This window comes from Hyperoodon ampullatus (assembly GCF_949752795.1).
Source record: "Hyperoodon ampullatus genome assembly, chromosome: X".
NCBI lineage: Eukaryota > Metazoa > Chordata > Mammalia > Artiodactyla > Ziphiidae > Hyperoodon > Hyperoodon ampullatus.
The window spans coordinates 102,847,773-102,863,029 of NC_136913.1; the positions used below are offsets into that span (position 1 = coordinate 102,847,773).

General features: G+C 43.0%; 1 protein-coding gene across 2 annotated transcripts in view; it reads left to right on the forward strand.

Moving 5' to 3' along the window:
* Positions 1 to 14,761, forward strand: part of LONRF3 (LON peptidase N-terminal domain and ring finger 3) — a gene marked incomplete at both ends in the record, with an annotated part of 32,107 nt that extends 17,346 nt beyond the window's left edge. For both annotated transcript variants that reach the window (XM_079727634.1, XM_079727635.1), the window contains 6 exons: positions 4,793 to 4,907; positions 7,128 to 7,249; positions 9,396 to 9,554; positions 10,162 to 10,324; positions 11,336 to 11,485; positions 14,606 to 14,761. In XM_079727634.1, coding sequence (XP_079583760.1) covers positions 4,793 to 4,907; positions 7,128 to 7,249; positions 9,396 to 9,554; positions 10,162 to 10,324; positions 11,336 to 11,485; positions 14,606 to 14,761 — 865 coding nt within the window. The remainder of the gene's footprint in view (positions 1 to 4,792; positions 4,908 to 7,127; positions 7,250 to 9,395; positions 9,555 to 10,161; positions 10,325 to 11,335; positions 11,486 to 14,605) is intronic.
* Positions 14,762 to 15,257: the final 496 nt, after the last annotated feature.

The window sequence follows — 15,257 nt, forward strand, 5'->3', positions numbered from 1 at the left end:
ATTTGATAGCAGCAAAAGAGCACAATACAAGGATGTAACTGGTGGGAAAAGATAGCTATTTCCAGACAAGCCAAACATCTTATCCGGGCTGACATCTAACTGAAAGCATTTATTATGACTATTGTTTACTCCATCACTGTGACAGTGTAAAATGCTTTCTTGTGAGAAAATCTGGCCCTGCTCTGATTTATAAATGCCCCCCTGAAGTGTTTTCCGAAATCATTACCTAAACTGGTACATAAAAGGGAGAGGGATTTGAGTATATATCTATTTCTAGCTCTATCTACATAGAGAGAGTTTCTCTCTCTCTGGCAGTGGGGAGAAGGAAGGGAGAGAGACAGAGAAGGAGAGAGAAAAGGGTGTGTGTGTGACTGTGCATCTACATGTACGTGGTTGGTATGTGTTCTAGATATAGATGAACACACAGTCGTGGCTGTGTCATATAGTGGAGAAGGAAGATGGGCTTGTGACTCACATGTGACTTCACACCCCAAGCCCTGCTACTTATTAGCTAGCTATGTGACCTTGCGCAAGTTCTTAAACTTGTCTGAGTCTTAATTTCCTCAATAGTAAAATGGAGCCAGTCAAATTATTGCCTGTAACTGTATAAAGTTAATTTATATGAAAAACAGTATCGTACACATCCAGGATAGCAAGAGAAATATATTCCATCTGTCCCCAGTCACTTTACTCAGTCAGCCTGAATATAGAATTGGGTTGAGTATTGAAAGATGATATATTCTAATCATCTGAACCTTGAATTATTTCAGAGCAATAATTATGCAGCCTCTGTGGCAGCATTCTTGTTTGTGACCACTCAGATCAGGAGCATTTTAATCATAGCCCTTGCTAAGAGTTGCTGTATCCTTTTGTGTCTGTTTCATTCATCTGCTCATTAATTGTCAGTATTTATTGCAATTAATTGGCCAGCTATATCATTATTATTTGTATGTGGATTACATTCTTCAATGAACAGAAGGCTTGAAATTCTCAAGAAAAATAGTTTTGCAGATACAGATTCATCAATCAGTCTTCATCATTAGCGTCGTCAAGTAATGTATAAAAAGCATTCGGATTCATAGGTCTCAAATTACTGAGGAAATGAGATCATCTGGTTTGGCTGCTTCTAGTAGTTAGATCACAGCAGTAGTTCCCCAAATCAGCCTGCAAATCTCAATTTTGAAAAACACTTTAAATTGTGAAATAGACACAGTGGGAAAGTATGTAAAAATATGAATATATTCTCTTAACAAACTATTGCAAAGAGGATACTCACGGAACCCCTCTCAGCCCAAGAAATAAAACATTGCCAGGACTCCAGAAGCTGCCCGTGTGCCCCTTCCAAATCACGAGCCCCCCACTGCCCCTGAAACCACTATCTTGACACCCTTGTATGTATCTCTAAACTGTGTAATTTCGGTTTTCCTATTTTTTAAAAAAACTTTATATAAGTTGAATTATCCAGAACCGATTCTTTTTTTGTGGCTTCTTTTCCTCAGGATGAAGATCTATCCATGTTGTTCCATGTAGGTGAAGTTTGTTCATTTTCATTAGTGTATAGTCTCCCATTGTATGAATCAACCAAAATCAGTTATATTCTGGATGGATATTTGGGTTGTTCCTAGTTTAGGGCTATTATGGACAACGTTACTATGAACAGTTTTTATGTCTGCTGGTGCATATATAACTCTTTGCCCATTTTTGATTGGGTTATCTCTCTTTTTCTTACTGACTTGTAGGAGCTCTATGTATGTTCTACATATAAGTCCTTTGTTAGTCACGTGTGCTGCAAATATCTTCTCCTGCTCTGGCTTGCCTTTTTGCTCTCTTAATGGCACCTTTCAACATGCTAACAAGTTCTTAAGTTTAATGCAATAACAATGATCAATCTTTTCATTTACAGTTAGCTTTTTCGTGTGTGTGTCCTGTTTAAGAAATCTTTTTTTTCCCCCTGAGGTCAGAAAGATGTTCTGTCTTGTCTTCTAAAAGCTGTACTGTTTGCCTTTCACATTTATTTTTACAGCCCACATGGAATTGCTTTTTGTGTATGGTGTGAGAGGCAGTCCAACTTCTTTGCCCCCTATGGATAGCCAACTATCCCAGATAGCGTTATTGAGAATGCTATTTATGTATTGAAAATCCTCCCTCTGCTTTGAAGTGCTACACTTGTCATAAATCAAGAATCTGGGTCTCAGTCTATTTCTGGGTTTTCTTTTCTATTCCACGGATCTATTTGTCCTTGTGCTAGTCTTACTCTGTTTTAATCACTACTGCTTTATCGTAAGTTCTGATGTCCGGTAGAGCATGTCCTCCTACATTGCTACTATTCAAAAGTGTCTCAGCTCTTCTTGGCCCTTTGCCTTGCCTTATAAAGTTTAGAAATCAACTTGCCAAGTTCCACAAAAACAAGCAAACAGTAAAATCACCCATTTGGGTTTTTATTGGGACTTAGTTAGGTCTTCTTTACTTTCTTTCAGTGAAATGTTTACAGTTTCTTTCAATACAGGTCTCATAAACTTTTGTTAGATTTATTCCTGGGCACTCAATTTTCAAAAGCAATTGTAAATGTCATCTTTTCAAAAATGTATTCTCTCATGCTTGTTGCTGGTATATAGAGCTACAATTGAATGGGGTGTGTGTGTGTGTGTGTACTTCTCTAGCTTCTTTGCTAATTCTATCAATTCTCATTAATTCTAATAATCATTCTTCTTTTAGATTTTCTAAGTTCATCAACATACCATTTGTGAATAACAACAGATTTGTTTTTTCCCTTTTAAGTCCTCAAACTTTTTTTCTCCTTGCCTTAGTACACTGGTTAGGACCTTCATCAAAGAGGTTTTCTGAAAATTAATTTTACTTTTTGACCAATTTAGTAACTAAAATTTATTAACTCGGTTCAACAAATTAACTGCTTTTTAAACAGGTAGATAACATTTAAAAAGTAGAAAACAGTAAATATATGAAAAATCTCTCTCCTAGTCCAGACCTTCATTGACTTGTTAAAAATATCAAACCTCCGCTCTTCCCCTTGACCTCCTGAATTGTAAACTTTATCCAGTGAGACTGCCACGTCTGCGTTTTTAAAGTTCCGCCTGGGACTCTGATAATTAGGTTTGGAGACCAATAGAGTAGATTCGCCTATGCAGAGGTTAGTAGGATTGTGTAATACAGTGATTCCCAACCCTGGCTACACATTAAAACCACCCCAGGAGTTTGACAAATCCTGATGCCTGGTCCTTACCCTGGACCAACTGATCTGCATCTCTGTAGGTGAGATCCTGGGCCTCTGTAGTTTTTTAAAGTTCCCCAGGTGATGGTGGGAGGGCGGTGGTCTGGGCAGGAGCAAGAGGGAGGGTTTACTCAGGGGCACAAGGAGACACTTGGGGGTGACAAGCATGTTCATTATCTTGGCTGTGGAGGTGGCCCCGTAGGTGTGTACGTGTGTCAGAACTTCTCAAGTTGTACGCTTAAAGTATGTGCAGTCTATACATCTATGTCAATAATACATCTCTAAAGCTATTTAAAGAAAAAGCAACACACGTGGTTCTCACACACAGCAGTGGTTGAGAATCACTGTTCTAACAGAAAAGGCACACTACTGCAAGGGGAAGTCGTGTACCTTTTCTTTTTCCATTTCATCTGCCAACAGTTGGCTGTGTACTCTTAGATCAGCCACTTCATCCCCTCTGGATCTCAGTTTCTTTCTTTCTGATTGGTGGGTTCGATTTTTTTCTCAAGTACTTTTCAGCTCTGACGCTCTGATTCCTCTGTTCAGCCTGGCTGTGCGGGCCAGGCTGCTGGTGCACCTCCTGGCCACACGAGGGGGCTGTGCAGCCTGCAGCCTCTTCCTCTCAACTGAACACTCTTGTGAGGTCAAAATAGGCTGGTCAGGCGTCTTTCCCTTCTTTCTGTCCTCTTGGTGAGTGCGAGCTCCGCTTCTGAAGCATCATCTTCAGCTGCCCCCATCCAATGGTCCTGCTGCAGGTGAGCCTTTCTTTAAGCAAAATAAATCCATGAATCTCTGAATGTACAGAACAGCTTTTTAAAAGATCCTCAGGTTGCTTTGAAAAAATAGACAGCTCCTGCAAAACAATTAAAATAGGACCTAATTAAAGTATGTGTATACATACACATGTATATATGTATGTGTCTGTCTGTCTGTCCATCAGTAAGCACATTAATAATATTACTCTGTTGTCCCTAGGAAAATGATCCATCCATATAAAAGGCAGTTATGTTTGTTACAGGTGCAATTTTGCGATCCTTCAGGCTGTAAACATTGCTTAGGTGAAAAATGGAATCAAGGTTAGCAAATAAGCCTAGTCTTTTCCCACTGTAATATGATATAAAGTACTTAAATATGGGAGTGTGTGTTTGTTTATCTATGTGTTTACATATATTCAGGTGAACAGGTTGGCTAAGTATTTTAGAATGGAATCTATTCAAGACACTCTGGGCATTCATCTTCATTTTTCTAGGACCTGACAGGGAAAAAAATGTGGATGCCCTGGAAGAGACCGACTAGAACTAATGTTACAAAATGATCTAGCTATGTCCTAAATTTTAATGAATGCATAATTTAACGCATTTCAATCCAGCTCAGAAATAAAAAGCAAATGCTTTTCTGAAATGCAACAACAGCAGGGTTTTTTTTAAAAAGGAAAAAGAACCCCCTCCCACCCCCGCACATAGAATTTCCCAAATAATACTATAAAACCTGAACATTGAATAGCTCTGTCTTTCATGTTTGGTCTGATTGCAGTTTTCTTGCATTCTGATTCCTAAATTTCAGATTATTCTATGAGCCAGTCACAACACCTTGTGGACACACCTTTTGCTTAAAATGCCTTGAAAGATGCCTAGATCACAATGCGAAGTGTCCACTGTGCAAAGATGGTCTTTCACAGGTAAAACGTTCTTTCTTTCTTGATTGGGTTAGCTTACTGGGAATTGGGTACGAAGACAGCATCCTATTGGATCCCAAGCCACTGCACTGTGCTAGAGCAAAACACCCCCTCAGACCATTTATTTCTCCTGTCTTAGAGCCACCCCTCCCCTCTCCACAAAGTCCTTCAGGGAAATGAGGCAACATCTAGCTTTTTATGAACTGTCAGTAGTGAAATTAATTTGTGTTGGAAACAAAAGTATCAAAATGATGATAAGCACAGATCAAAATGATGATAAACATGGATCCTTGTTCTAATCCCATCATGGCAGCTGATTCACTCTCATGTTGGGTGAATCTTTTGTCCTCCCTGGGCTTGGACTAGATGAGCTCTGATGTCCCCTTATCATCAATGTTTATTCTGTGGTTTGAAGAGATCACTCCCAGGTCCCCAGGAAAACCTCACAGACCTTCATTGTGGTCCTTGCCCCACTCCTCAGCTGCCACTGTACTTATTAGCAGACATTTGTCTGCTGGAAAATCTCTGGGGCTTCCAGATTCTCTAAAATGAATCACACAAACGGCCATCTTTGTCCTTCAAATGGACTTGCTGTAATTTTCTATAGCACAAGCAGATCTGGGAATCCATCTTGTCCCCCCACCCCAGGGACTTGTGTGCCATATTTTACAATCAGTATAAATGTTCCTTGACCCCTGTCATCCCTGAGGAGAGGCTGGAGATGATGCAAGACTATCTCTAGGTGAATGTAGATCCAGAGGAGTCATGTGTCAAGCTTTCCCAACACCCCAACATTTAAATTAAGGGAAGGGAGTGAAATAATCATCCAGGATAGCCCTGAGGCTGTGTATTGGGCTGGGGGGCAGGGTCAATGTCATATCTGGCCTAGGTGAAGAGGTGGTATTTGCTGTCCTGATTGTAGGTGAGAAGCCCATGGTCCTTATACTTCAATAATACACTGGTGTTGTGGTAACACTACAACATCCAGATTAACAGAAAGAAGGAAAATCTACCGTTAAAATTTTAGTATGTACCTTTACTGGGTTTTTGTTTCAGCATCAGCGGAGGAGTCACCTCCTTCTTGGAGAGGCTACCTCCTGAGTCATTGCTTTTCCCCAAAGACTGGGACTGGGCAAAGCAGCCGGTTTTCCTGCAGCCAGGCAATGGCAGTGGCTGAAAAGGCATCGTGGAGGCAGAGGCTGTGAGGTCCTGGACTTAGGGGCTAGAAGATATTCCCATCTCTCTGTGTGTCTTCACACAGGGTCACACTTGCACCATTTTCCAGAGAGAGAAATATCTTATTCCGATCATGTTCACTGCGGAATAGGCAGACGTAGCCCGTACTGGGAAAGGAAAAAATGTCTGAAGCCTGCCGTTTTATACTCAGGAGCTCCCCCTGCTGGGTCTGTGTGGGTAGTTTCCATAGACAGCAGTTCTCTGCAGATGTTTTCGTTCCCATTGTCTGGTTCACACAAACACCCACTCCTTACAGATCCCTGGATATGCACGGACTAGGGGTGTTTGGGAGGAGAGTAATAGTGACAATTGACAACTGAGCCCGAGTTAGGTTATGAAATCAGGTTTTATAACATAAATCCAGTGATACCTAGACGGTATAATAAAAAAAAATAGGCAAATGAAATCACCAGTATAGCTTTTCTTTTTAAAACTAAAGTTAGAGGAGAAAAAACTATGTATAATATATAGACTTGAAATATCCCGAAGCCCAAGCATTGGGGTGGGGTTGGGAGTGGGACACAGCAGGAAAGGATCAATAATTGAAAATTGCTTTTTAGTTCCCTGAACCTTTTGACCACGGACTTTCAGCATATCCCAGATGGAGACCATTTCTGGGAGCTTATAAACGCAATAATCAGAAAAAGGAAAGGAAAGGATTTTCTCCCTTTCTTGACAAGAACATGATCTCAATCAATTTCAGTGTTTTAGGAAAGCTATGATATTTTAAAAACTCCATTGCAGGTCTTTTTCCCTTTTTAAAATAATTTTTCTAATTATAAAAGGAATTCATTGCATGTGGGTTTTTTTTAAGCTAAACTCTAACCTCCAGAGAATATATACATTATGATATTATCAGCTGCCAATGTGTGGGTCTAAATTACTCCAGTATGTGGGTCATTTAACTGTTCTGCTGATTACATCAAAAGTGCTTTGTGTTTTTCTGATGACTCTGCATAATATCTAATTGCCTTGTTCCCCGTATAGTGCTTGGCATCAAGAAAATACAGTAAAAATGTCATAATGGAAGAGCTAATAGCTAAATTCCTTCCAGAAGAACTCAAGGAACGAAGGAGGCTTTATGAAGAGGAAATGGAAGAACTTTCTAAGTATGCATATGCACATTGCTGTTTTCAGTTTCACTCATATCAGGTCATAGAACTGAAAGTGTACATTCCCTCCCAGCTCCTCATTTAGTGATACCACGTTGGTAGCTTGAAATTGGCCACAGTGAGAGTATTTACACCACAGAAATTGGCAAATGCTGTAACAAGGGCTTACCCGCTCCATCCCCAGAAAGCCAGTTGTTCATTTACCAGCACCCACTGAAGAAACCTAAGCCAAACCACTGACCAGATCACATATTGGCACTAGTAACTGGGTATCACGGATAACAAATTATTGGAATAATTTCATCAGGGGGGCTTAATGAAGTGCAGTTGACCCTTAAACAACATGGATTTGAACTGTGCGGTTCCACTTATACGTGGATTTTTTCCAGTAGTAAATACTATAGTCCTACACTCTCCGATCCGTGGTTGGTTGAATCCACGAATGCAGAACCGCGGATACAGAGGAACTTCGGATACCGAGGGCGACTCTAAGTTATATGCTGATTTTCACCTGGGCCGAGGGTTGGCGCCCCTAACCCCCATGTTGTTCAAGGGTCAGCTGTATCCAGAAGACGGTTTTCAGGTACATAAGGAGGTTCTATGAGGTTAAGAACTCTGATCTCAGCCAGACCTGGGCTTATGATGCAGTTTTGCCACAAAGTGAGTATACTTCGTGACCCTAGGCAAGTCACTTAACGTCTCTGGGCCTCAGTCTCCTCGTCTGTAACTTGGGGATAATAATAGACTTGGACTTGTTACGAAGATCAAATGAGCTAGTGCATAGTAAGCACTTAATAAAAGCAATAGTAAGAATGCTGCTTGTTATTACGCTTCCTCTTCCATCACAGCTATTGTGAGAGGTACGGGGTAGGGGTGGAGAAGGAAGTAAGGCTCCAAGCTCTCTGCCTGGCCAGAAGCACAACTCACCTAGCAGAAAAAGCAGGAGGAAAGCACTAATTTCTGTCTCTCATACTGCTGACCCCCCATCTCCCCATCCCTGGTGGAATTCTCACAGCATTCTGGGGGCAAAGTTCCCGATGGCAAAAGCTGTTCTGGTTTTATGCTCACCCTGTAGAGAACATTTCTAAACTGCCACCCGTTTGCTTGTGCCTCTCACTTTGAATAACACGCTGTGCTGGGGAGCCAGAAATGAAATCGTTCTTTGCTCGTTAACATATTAGATCTACTCAAGGCATCTTTATCTTTATTTCTGATTCTTAAGATCACCTTGAGTCTCCCTGGGCCCTCTTCTCAAATACCATTTAATGTCTGATTAACAAACACTGGAATATACTAGGTGGATTTCTCTTTAAAGGAATCCTAAATTTAATCCTTTTGAGATTTGGGCAAATGATCTTATATATCTATCGGTAAGGTTATGTTCAGATGTCCCTGTATTGGATTTACTAGACAAATAAAAGAACAGTGATCCAGGAGGAGCTGGCCCGGTTGGTGGTTCCCCATCAGGTCATGTGTCTGAGTCTTCGTGGGCACATGTTGAGAGGCAGACTCGTAGGTGTCGATTTCAGAGCTACTGCACCAGTGTCTCTGGGGGTGGGCCTGCAGTGGCCTGTTGTCTGGGTTTAAGGGCCTCTGGTGATTCTGATGCACAGGAGCGTTTGAGCATCACTGGGCTAGATTACTCTTGCCTCTCCACTGCTCTCTCCTCCTCCCAGCTGGGCCTGCCATGCAGATCCTCTGGGGGCTTTGCAAACATGTGAGATGTTCACGGGGGTCTTGCAGAGATTTTCCCACCATTCCTCTGGAGAGCTGGGTCCACTTTTACCACCCTTCCCCACACTGCCAGCAAGACACCTGGAGAGATTGTCTGGAGTGGAGAGCATGAAAGAAAGAAAGAAAACTATGAGGTATAACTATCACCGACAATGTTAAGGTACTAGAGAACTTCATTCCCCAAATTAGAATGTGTAGAATGTCAATTTTAATCATAGCCCTTAGGCTAACCTGTGCACCGGATAATGGGATTCAGCCCACAGCACCAGATGCATTTTAGTATTTTTTACCAGCCTCAACTTGATGTCTCCTTGCCTTCCTGCGGGGGAACCACATGGTGAAATTTGACCAGCCTTTCTGTGTTCTGCTTCAATGCCGTGAGATGCATATCCTTTGCTCTTCCTGACAGCTTAAATAAGAACGTGCCTATTTTCGTGTGTACCATGGCATATCCCACGGTCCCTTGTCCCCTGCACATCTTTGAGCCTTGTTACCGTCTGATGATTCGTAGATGCATTGAGACAGGCACACGACAGTTTGGCATGTGCCTTGGAGATCCTGTCAAAAGGTAAGTGAGGAGCTATGCAAGTAAAGGGAGGTTGGGTGGAAAGGGTTTTTTGTTTTACTTTGAGGCCCTCCCAGGAGCATTTGTAAGGATCAGGGTCCCTCTAGCCCCTAGTTTACCGTGTGAGAGGCTGCCTGTTTAAAGGAACCCCAGGATCAACCTTTTGTTAAACAGGTGGTATATAGTCTAAAGCGTGTTTTATAAGAGTGTGGTCCCTGGAGTCAGACTGCCTGGGTTCATATTCTGGCTCCATCCTTGTAGCAAGTTTGACTTCGGGCAAGTTACTGACCCTTCGGTGACTCAGTTTCCTTATCTGTAAAGTGGGTACAATAATAGTGCCTACCTCGTTGGGTTTGTTGGGAGGATTGGTGAGTTAATAATGCACATAAAGTACTGAGCACAGTACAATAAATGGTAGCAGTTACACATTAAAATTTTTTCTCACACAGGCACTGCCTGTGGTGTTATTGCAGCTATAGACCCTGGGACAGGCAAGAAGGCAGAAGTCCCTCAAGGCACAACATGGGGTTATAAAAATGGAGGGAGGTGCGCAGGCCAGGGAAACAGCTCATCAAGAATTTACTTTCTTGAGTCCATTCCCCATAAACAGGTTTGCGGAATATGGCTGCATCCTAGAGATCAGAAATGTTCAATTCTTTGCTGATGGCCGCTCAGTGGTCGACAGCATAGGCAAGAGGCGCTTCAAGGTCCTCCATCAGGGCCAGCGGGATGGTTACAACACAGCTGACATCGAATACATTGAAGACCAAAAGGTGAGGGTGGCCAGTGCCAAGAATCCTGAAGCCAAGCTAGCCCTGTTGCTTGGCAGACCAAGATGATTGCAAAAGGATTTCTGGGCATGGATGGGGGCCTTGGGATTTCTCACCGATTTGCTGCTGCCACGCTGAATGCTGCCAGGTTGCTGTTCGATTGTGGAATGGCAGTGATTGCGCCCCTTGTCTGGGCTTTCCCTGCTTAGTTGCCGATTTATATTCATGCATAAGAGATGCCAAGCCAGACCAACCCTGGGGCCCATTCAGCATAGGAGTTAGGTCTCTGCCAGGGACACCAAGATCTGGAGCTGGATCTATACATATGTATTTTATTTTTCGCTTTATTTATATTTTAAACCTTTTTCTTTTGAGATAATTGTAGATTCACACGCACATGTCTATTTTTAAATGTGCAACCTGGCCAAGAGCCCTTCCCAAGAATCCATCATCCCATAAGGCAGAAAGATGACATGTCCAGTTAATCCTTGGTTTTCTGAACTAACGGGTAGAAGAAGAGGTAACTAATCCCATAAGCGTTTATATTTACATTCACTACATAGTACAAGATTAATAAACATTTGCTCAACGAATAAATGTATTTGACTTGGAAGATAAAGTTACATACGGAGACACAGACACTGCTCCCTCTCTTCCCAGGGAGCAGTGGGAAAGCAGATGTAAAACATGAAAAGGAGAGAGGCGTGAACAAGCACAACCTAGTTTAACAGCACGCCTCCACTCAGGCCAGTCAGCATCGCTGGTTTTCTATACGTCTGGCTGTTTCAGCTCATTTACCAGCTGAACCTTTCTCTGTCCTCCACCCTCAGCAATATTTACACACAGTCCATCCTCTGGCCGAGGAGCCTTTCACACACGACACAGGAGAAAGCCAGAAGGGCGAGTCTTCCCGTAGGATGACAGGATGGATGCTCAAATAGGCAGGTGTCAAAAGGGGCTCTAGGCATGAGGGAGAAGGTACAGAATGCTTCACTTCCACTTTGATACTTTCAGGTTCAAGGAGAGGATTGTGCTGAGCTCATAGGATTACATAACTGTGTCTATGAGCAAGCGTCATCATGGTTTCATTCACTCAAATCATCTCTGAAGAATCGGATACTCAGTCATTTTGGTCCAATGCCAGAGAAAGATGCTGATCCCCAGGTATATAAAAATGTCTCTTTGTAATCAGTCACCCCCACCAGATGAGAGAGCCTAGGGTTTGTGATTAGATACGTGTATGGTTTCCACCCAGCACATTTAGTGTAGAGAGGAAGATGGGTCCAAATTGGTCTTGTTTGGCTGGGCAGTAGGCATCATGGGTAAGAACAAAAGGACCCCAAATCAGAATTGGAGTAACTGAAGTAAAGCAGTAGGAACTTGGATCCAAGATAGGTTTTAAGAGATTAGTCAAGTGAGAGGATGGGAACACAGGCACCATCAACAGAAGAACCTTTCATGTGAGTCCAGATTCCCACCATGATGATGTGTTAGGGTGACAAGATTCACAGAAGGCCAGGCTTAAGAGAAGGGTACCTAGGGAGCTGAGACCAAAGGCTGCCACTTCCTGGAGGCTTCATAACTCTCTCCCTGATTGCTTCAGGAGCAAGGAGCGGGGAGCTAGGGCCAGCCACCTTACAGGGTTCCAACTGCAGGATCACAGAAACCTTTCACCCCCAGGTCCCTCCATGCTTAGCCCTGCAGGTCTAGACCCTTGCCATTGTCCTCATCAGGGATGAACAAGGTTTCCTGAGCCAACTGACCCAATCCTTAAATTTACCCTTGGCTGAGTTATACTAGAAAAGAGTTCATTAGATTCTACTGGATCAGTCTATTTCCTGGAGGGACAGGTCTATTTGAGAGATCAAGCTGCAGATCTGAAGCTCTCCAGGAAAGTGGAGATAGTTAAGTTTCACCAAGCTTTGTGTGCCTGGTGTAAATCAGGGAATACTCTCTCTAGGACAAGGTTGGAGATATCCTAGTCAAATATTTTCCCACCATCACCTTTCCACATTCTGACCTGGTTCCTACATAATCGCCTCCATAACTTCCTTGATTCTTTCCCTGTACTCATTCCTGACTTTATCACAATAGTAAAATAGAGTATGTATATTCTGACTTCCATGCCAAAAAACTGGTCCCACTTACCTCTCCAGCTGTGTGACCTCGGGTAAGTCCTTTCCCCTTTCTGACTTTTTCGCCCATCTCTGAAATGAGGGAGGTAGACGAGGAGGTCTCTAAAGTCCCTTCTTCCTCTTGCGTTCTGAGGCTGTAAAACACCAGTCTGCTCCCTAATGCACTGCAGTGTCTTGTTTTCTCCGGGCCACAAAGGTGGCTCCTTTTCCCGCCCCCATTCGAAGGCACCGTGAATGTTGGAGGGAGAAAGCCCATTGCTTCCAGATGATCCAGCTCCTGGCTCTGGGCCACAGTGACTCAGGACTACGGCAGAGCTCTGAGAAAGCTCATGATCAAGTTGAATGTTCCCCTTCACCTTCTGGAAAGCATTCTCCCCTAGTCAGGCAGAAGATAGCGATCAGCAATGATAACAGCATCTTCCACAAGAGGAAACACAGGTGCCACTGTGTGATTCATAAGGGCTCAGTGACACAGAAAGCGGAAATCTTGGGTTTCATTTCATTTCTTATTAGGACTGTTGCTTTGGCAGCAGCAGCAGCAGAAAAAATAAAACCCATCCAGTTTGATCCAGTCAATGCTGTAGCCCCCGTGGTCCCATTCATAAGAATGTTCTAAGCCTCCGCAGGAGGTTTCTTAGGAACCACCACATGTATTAACATCAGCTTAAACATCTTTGTTAATGATCCTGGGAAATACAGTTCAAGATATGTGAATCTAACATTCAGAACTCATCATAGGAGAGAGAACACGTTACAGACTGCGGTGAGGGACAAAAATAATCCAAATGGAGCTAGAGGCACAGAGAAGCAAAGAGGCAGTGAAGGTTGTGAGAGAATCAGGTGACCAGTTTGGAAGCAAACAATCCCGCGTGTAGAATGTGGTTCTCTGCAGTCCTAAAGCCAACCTTCTGAAGGGTGTGGGCAGAAAGCTCATTTGGGGCTTAGTAGGAAATAAGTCACCAATGTCTACAATGTGTACCTGGGATGCTGCTGACAAACAGAATTTTGGTGCAGGATCACTGTAGGATAGAAAAGCTCTTTATTAGAGGAAACCTGGGATGGAATATATTTCTATGTGACTGTGTTTTCCAATTGGAATTTTTGCAAAGTGGGATTGCTCTGCTTTGGGGCTGTGAATCATAGGCTCTGGTTTTAGGGGAGGAGCTAGCCCTGGCCCTGTTTAGTGACCTGGCATATGTGGACTCTGTTGCCTTCAGCCAGAAACAGGGAAATGGAGGTAAGAGACATGCAAAGCCTAAGGGGTCATGAGAACTGAAGACCCATATGCTCTATGCATCAGGCCAAAGGGCCTAAACAGAATCTAAGAGGTGGAAGAGGCTGAGTAGCTGTCTCTCAGTATCCATGGGGGTTTGGTTCTAGGAGGCCCCATGGATACCAAAATCCCTTCTATAAAATTACGTAGTGCGATGAGTACAATCAGCCCTCTGCATCTGCAGGTTTCACATCTACAGATTCAACCAACCAATTTTGATCCATAGTTGGTTGGATCCATGGGTATGGAGGGCCGACTGTAGTAGATAGTTCAGCTTGTAAAATCACACTGGCTAGAAGGTATGGTGTATTTGTTAGGAAATTGATGTGTTTGCTTTAACCACTACCAAAAATAACTGTAGCTTAAACTAGATGGAGCGTGTAAGTCATAGAGATGGAGGGCTAGGGCATCCCTGTTCCATGAGATCATTCAGACCCAGGCTCCTTCCTGACAAAGCTCTACCATCCTTTGAGTGTTGCCCTCATCCTCCTGATTGAAGAAGGCTGATCATCAGCATGTCTGTGTTCTAGCTAGGGGAAGGGGAGAGAAAGAGGAAAGTGAGGGCGCATGCCCCTTTCCCAGAGCATGGCCCAGAAGTTACACTTATCACTGCCCTTTACATCTCCTTAGCCAGGACTTTGTCTTATGGCCTCACCTAGCTGCAAGGGAGGCTGAGAAACGTAGCCTTCCCACCCCCACCCCCTGGGTGGCTGTATGCCCAGCTAAGATAAAGGGAAATAGAGATGGGGGGTAATTAGCAGTCCCTGCCACACACGGAAGCAGTTCCACCTGGGATGTTTCCTGGCAACTTTGGAAGCCTACAGGCTAGGATCACTTTCGCAGGAATAAGACGAACCCATTGCATTTCTCTTGCAGATCAACCCCAATGGCCCAGCCTGGTGCTGGTGGACATTAGCGGTTCTTCCATTGGAAAGCCGAGCTCAGCTCCCGTTCCTAGCAATGAGGTCCCTAAAGGATAGACTGAACGGTATTCGGCGAATCCTGGCCTTTATATCCCGAAACCAAAACTAGTGAGTGGATTGCTGAAAAGGAGCTCCCATGCTCCCCTCACCACCTTGGGGGAGTCGTCTTGTAAATATACCTAACTGCAATAACATCTTAGAAGGAAGTATCAAACAGAGGCATTATCCTTCTATTGATCAGAAAGAAACAAAGTAGAAAGACCAAAAGAATGTGATCTGTTTGAAACTTTCTTTCTTAAGATGCTTCTTGACATGCTGCACAACTACATGCACAGCAGAGGTTGTTTAAGAGCCCAGAAGAAAAAAAAATTTTTTTTGATTTTGACATAAAATTTTCTCAAAGTTTAAAGTGATTTTGCTTTAATTTTCTGTCTTTCATAGATGAATGACTGTGTGGTTGAAATGTGATGCCCAGTTACTAATCATGTTGCTGCATTATTTCACTGACTTTGGAGGTGTCATTCCAAATGGTTCATATTTTATATAACATTGTGTAAAATAATGTTCATACTTCCTTCTGTTTTAATAATTTATTTTCTGCACTA